The 5,648-nt window shown below is 51.8% G+C and overlaps 1 protein-coding gene across 5 annotated transcripts in view; it reads right to left on the bottom strand.

The window, feature by feature from the left end:
• Nucleotides 1-826: 826 nt before the first annotated feature.
• Nucleotides 827-5,648, bottom strand: part of Crhr2 (corticotropin releasing hormone receptor 2) — a 39,560-nt gene continuing 34,738 nt past the window's right edge. For all 5 annotated transcript variants that reach the window (XM_005360809.2, XM_005360810.2, XM_026785866.1 and 2 more), the window contains 4 exons: nucleotides 4,017-4,102; nucleotides 3,685-3,820; nucleotides 3,217-3,258; nucleotides 827-2,228 (listed from right to left, as the gene is read on the bottom strand). In XM_005360809.2, coding sequence (XP_005360866.1) covers nucleotides 2,088-2,228; nucleotides 3,217-3,258; nucleotides 3,685-3,820; nucleotides 4,017-4,102 — 405 coding nt within the window. In that variant the 3' untranslated portion in view covers nucleotides 827-2,087. The remainder of the gene's footprint in view (nucleotides 2,229-3,216; nucleotides 3,259-3,684; nucleotides 3,821-4,016; nucleotides 4,103-5,648) is intronic.

Here is a 5,648-nt window from a genome sequence, read left to right as displayed (position 1 = left end):
AAAAAAATTTCCTCTGACAAACAATGGAACACATGCACTCCCCACAAGGAAATAAGTATAAAAGAAAACCTTTCAATATCTAATGTGACTTTAATAAATTGTTCATATTTAAAAATAGACTTAAGTATGTCTCTATAATCCTAGCACTCAGAATGCTGAGGCAGAATTGTAAATTCAAGGTGAGCCTGAATTACTCAGCAAGTTTGAGTCCAGCCTGAGCTAAATAATGAGGCCTTGTCCAACAATTCCAGCAAAATAAAAAGCTGTGATAGCCCAATCTAGAGAACTCTAAAAAAATCCCAAAAGTCAGGCAGAGAAGTTCTATAAGGGCCAAAAAGTGTCTCTGAAAATAGAATCTTCTAGGGATAGTGGGATGAAGGCAGGGGCTGGGGAAAAGGGGGCAACAGAAGCCACCTGCTAACAGAGGGTTTTCTTTTTCTTTCTTTTCTTTTTTTCTTTTTGGGTTTTTTGAGACAGGGTTTCTCTGTAGCTTTGGAACCTGTCCTGGAACTAGCTCTTGTAGACCAGGCCAGCCTTGAACTCATGGAGATCTGCCAGCTTCTGCCTCCCAAGTGCTGGGATTAAAGGCGTGTGCCACCACTGCCCGGCTTGACAAAGTGCTTGAAGACAGGTAACAGCAGCCCTGGAAGCATGCACTATCTACGTGTGTTTTGGTGTGCTTTAAGGTGCTGTGACAGTTTTCTTCTAAAATTCAGATATTTACCAAAATGTCAGAAATCACATTTTCCATGCTTTAAATGTATTCAATGTCAAACTAAATATGTATAAAAGTGAATAATTTTTCAAAGTTTATTTTTGTGGGGTACTTAGACAAGGGGCTCTTTTCAAGCCTATAATCTGTTGGCTTCTCCCGCCTCTTCTGCTGCGGAGGTGAGGGGGGCAGAGGAATAGAGGTGGATCCCAAAGTCAAGCTCTGTTTCCTCTTGTTTGTGGCCCCTGAGGGGTCTTGCCTCCCCTCCCTCCCAGTTCCAGAATCTCAGTCCCTGACACAAGCGGTGTCTGCATTGGGGATGGGGCAGATGTCATCCGCGGGGATAATAAAAGGTCCGGCCCTTTGAACCCGAAGACTCCAAACCCCCCACACACCAGAGGAAGGCCTGCTTGAGTCCAGGCCATTACCTCTAAGGAGAGGAACATGGCTCTGGCCTGTAGACATTCTGACCTCATCATTGGCCCACTTCATCTCTCCAGTGTCCAGCTGCTCGACTTGAAGTTTGCCACCCCCACAGGTACCTGGCTGATGTCGCAAAGAGCGATTTCCGCATCAGAGGCTGAAGCAGTCTGAGGAGAGATGCTCTGATTTGGGTGAGCCTCACCGACTCCCTCTGGCTCTGGTGTTCCCTTTCCTGTCCAGCATTGTGTGTCTGATTGGCCTGAGAGTGTGGCTTTCCGTCTGTCTCATCTCCCGATCCCCAGACAGAGCCCAGGCTGAACGGGGGGCGTTTCCCAGGAAGGAGAGCAGACTGAGCATTGTCCTAGAGACACAGAGGCAGGAGGACATGGAAAGGAGCGGAGCGGCAGCTTGGTGAAGGGTTGCTTCTGAGGAGGGAGGCTTCTCTGCTAGACAGTCTCTGCCATGAAGCCAGATAAGTTAATTCTTGTCTCCCCCACCTTCAGAGGGCACCCTCAAGGGAGGGCATCGTAAGTGTGGAACCAGAAAGCAAGAAGCAGAGCCAACTGTAGGTGCTGAGGGTGGTCCAAGTAACGGGGTGACTTGGCCAGCCCTTGTCTGCTCCGCACCTCGGTTTTTTTCCTATATAAATGGTGCTTCAGTGAGGATCCGCAGGAGAGGCCAGGTGTGCAAAGATGAAGTGAGAGCCACTCTTTTCCAGGGGCCCGCCATGTCCCTCTGCTCCCTCTTGCTTGTAGACTTGTGGCTGCCCTGGGCCCTAGTCCTTCAGAGCCCCCTTCCATAGCTTTCCTTTCCTTCCAGACTGGAGAGTTGATCTCTCCCCTCCTTCGCCTGCACCCCAAGGGCCAGTGCAGCAAGGAGGACCCAGGGGAAGGCTGTAGAGGATGGGGAAGCTGCCTCAGTGGTGCAGTGACGACAGAGAGACGACAGAGGGTCACACGGCAGCTGTCTGCTTGATGCTGTGGAAGCTGATCCTGGTGGGGGATGTGGGGATGGACATGGCCCGGGCCACAGGCACTCGGAGGGAGTGATGGTCCTGCCAGCGGTGCCATCTCTTCCTCAGGGCTGAGCGCACCTGCAGGGAGGGAGAGGCTTCGTCACCTGCTGGGCCAAGCCTCTGCCAGTCCCCCAGCTCCACCTCAAGAACCATTAAAGGAGTCTGGGATGGCCCTCGGCCTGCCACCTCACTCTAAGAGGCTGATGAGGTCCCAAACTGCGGTCCTCCCCTGAATACCGTTGCCTGCCCTGCAGTTTCTGAGGGAGCCATTCTCCCTCTTCTGGAGAGGCCGTCGGCCTGCTTAAGGTTCCAGTTTCCTGTGGCTACCCCTGCCACCATGACTTAGGCCTCTCTAGCTTTGTAAATCAGCCCCTCAGCTCAGCTCAGCCCCTGCTGGACCCGGCATCAGGCCCAGCTTCCTCCTCATCAGGAAGGGCCTCTCCTTGTCCCCTCTGCAGACCAGCCTTCCCTACCATTGTCTGAGGGGAGGCTCCTGGCTCGTTCTCTACGCCCCACTCCCTTCTGTTTGTATGGTAATGGCAAACAGCTTCTTTCTGTGTGTGTGTTTCCAGTGAGCACTATGGTGTATGTGTGGAGGTCAGTTTTCATTCAGGAGTTGATTCTCTCTTCCACCATGTGAGTTTCCGGGGTTGAACTTGGGTGGTCGGGTTTGGCATCCAAATGCCTTTATTCACTGAGCCATTTCACCAATTCTGCTGAGTTGGTAAAGAACTGCTTGAATGACATTTTTTTTTTATTTCTGGAACCTTCCATCTGTCATCCCCTCTGTGTGGCTTTTACAGGCCCTGCTATCTGGCCATTTTGCTCCCTGGCTCAGAGAGCATGCACAGGGTGCTGACATGTTACTTCTGGCTTGTGTAGTGAGCTACAATGATTCCACGGATTTGCCCAAAGCTGAATGCTTTCTCAGCTCCCCTACCGCCTGGAGCTGAGCAGAGCCGGCAATGGAGCTCGTCTGAAAGGCTTATTAGCAGCTTGACCAGATCAGGCACGAGTACAGTGTAAAGGCTGAGCCCCTAGACTACAAAGGAGGCCCGTCTCCTACCTCTCCATTGAAGAAGCAATAGAAGACAGACACAAAGAAACCCTAGAAAGGAAGGAAAGATGTCAGATATCGGCTGGGGAGTCATTCCCGCTGGAGGTGTGGGAGAACACAGAATGGCTGGAGGCACACCTCCCAGGACTTAGGGCTCAGGACTGGGTGGGACCTCAGAAATTCTGGGCCCAGACAAAGGATGCAGTTACAATAAGGTATGTAACTAAGTGGCTGCGGTTTCCAGCCTGGCCTTGGCATCCCAAGCTCATCCTAGGTATTCTCAGAAGTGTTAACAAAACTGAACGCTGGGATGAGAAGGTGGGTGACATGACCAGGACAACCTTGTCAGCATCTGGGGCCCAGTGGGGTTCCAAGTGTGCCAGCACTTGGGTTCCGGTGCTCATATAACTGATCCTAGTGCGCAGGCCCATTGTGAGCATCCGGAGCTGGGAAGTGTCCTGCCGCTGGGGTGCCTACCTGGAAAGACTGCAGGAAGGAGTTGAAATAGATGAACACGATCTGTGACAGGTCGTCCTCCCCAGGGTTGACAAAGAAGAGCATGTAGGTGATGCCCAGCAGGGGGAGGAGGACCAGGGTGGCCTTCACTGCCTTCCTGCATGGGGAAGCAAGAGGGCAACGGCAAACTTGAGTTCACCTACTGTAGGCAGCACTCACTCAGGTGGGGAAAGGGGCTGCCCTGCTTGGCTTCTGGGAGCTGGAGCAAACTCTGGGGTGAGGACTTCCAGGGCTCTGATGAGAGAACCTTCTTGCCTCTTTGCTGCCTGTCAGGGCTCTAGGCATTCCCATACCTGTACTGGATTGTCTCGGATGTGGTTGATGCTCGTAATTTTGTCATCAGGATCCTGACGATGTTGAAGAGGAATATAAAATTGATCTGGAAGAAAGCAGAGAGGGACAAAGGGAGGTCTGTGGGGGTGACTCAGAAGCAAACCTCCTCCCGGAATCCCTGACATCTGCCCCCGACACATGCCCCAGCACCAAGCACCTGCTGCGACTGCCCAACTTCTGCTCTTCCCTAGCCTGGGCAGGAGGCAACCATTGACCCCAGGTCCCAATCTCCACCAGTGGTCCAGGCAGTTTGTAAAAGCGGTGGGTGGAAGAAGTGACCACTCCTCTGGGGTCACTTCTGAGAGCCTCAATTCTTGCCCTCCGCTGAGACTACACAGAACCACACCCCAGATCTAGGATCCATCTGTCTTCTCTCGGTCACAGGGTTCCTACTTATTGATGGAAGATCTCAGAGGCCCTCAAACTGTCACCAGCTTTAGGTTGGTCAAAGGTCCTTTCTGCTCAGCTCTGGGGGGAGAGGCACACAGTCCAGGTGGAGTGGTTAATCTCTACCCTGGCTCCTAGGCGCGCCTAAGCCTTCAGACACCCACAGGCGCGGAAGATGAATGGGCTCTGGGAAGGGACTAATTTATCTTCATTAGTGCTTTCCCTTAACATCAAAGACACGCCCACCTCTCACTGCCATGGGCCTGCTGGCTCCTGACTCAGCTTCGTGCTGCGTGGGTCTCTGTGGATCCCCAGGGTCTCTTGGTCTCTGAGGGACTCTTAAGGGTCAGTAAATTGGTCAGCTGGTCCCCGAGCTGTGCTATCACTCTGTGTGTGTCGCCCTGTATGTGTGTCCCCCATGTGCTTGTCTCAGAGTGGGTCTTGTGCGACCATGCATGCATCTGGGAACACCGTGTGCCTGCCTGCATTTCTCTTCATGTACTGCCAAGCACAAGCAAACAGGAATGGAACTGTGTACAAGCCTGCTGGGACTCCTTCCTCAGAAAATGTTCACAGGCTGGGAGGCATGTAATTAGCCTAGGGATGTCTGCTGGCCCGTAGGTGGCGACACACACATGCCCCCCCACTCCAGTCTCTGTCTAGAAAAAATCCATTGCTTCTACAAATGGAGGAAGCCCTTCTCATCCTCCTATATGATAGATTCCAAGCAGGGTGTAAGGGGCATGGTCAGCCTTGCTGCCCCTGTCTCCCAAGCTGTAGAGGGACAGGAGGATTCAAACTCTCGCCTCCCTGTCGCCTCACCACTCTCTCCCATGTATACAGTATACAGTCTAGTGAGCCCACAGCTGAGGGGGAAGCCTTCCAGGAGGCTGTGCACGGCCTGCTGCCTGCTTTCTCTAAAGGCTCACCTATCCTGAAATAACACAAACTCCTTGGTCTTTTTCCAGTTCTTTCTGACTTCTCTGAGAGCAGAGACTATTGGAATAAAAAGATACTCAAATTTCTATATCATTTTCTTGCATTAAATATTTAGTTCACTAATTAGTTCATTCAATTATCTACCCAATGTTTCATCTATCCATTAATTTACCAAACATTCATCCATTTATCCATCCACTCTCCCACAAAATACTTCATTCAATTGTCCACCTATTGTTTTTGCCCATCCACCCACCCACCCACCC

The sequence above is a fragment of the Microtus ochrogaster genome, linkage group LG3 (genome assembly GCF_000317375.1).
Source record: "Microtus ochrogaster isolate Prairie Vole_2 linkage group LG3, MicOch1.0, whole genome shotgun sequence".
In the NCBI taxonomy this organism is placed as follows: Eukaryota; Metazoa; Chordata; class Mammalia; order Rodentia; family Cricetidae; genus Microtus; species Microtus ochrogaster.
Note: the sequence above shows the minus strand (reverse complement) of the source record. Positions and strands in the feature narration are given on the sequence as shown.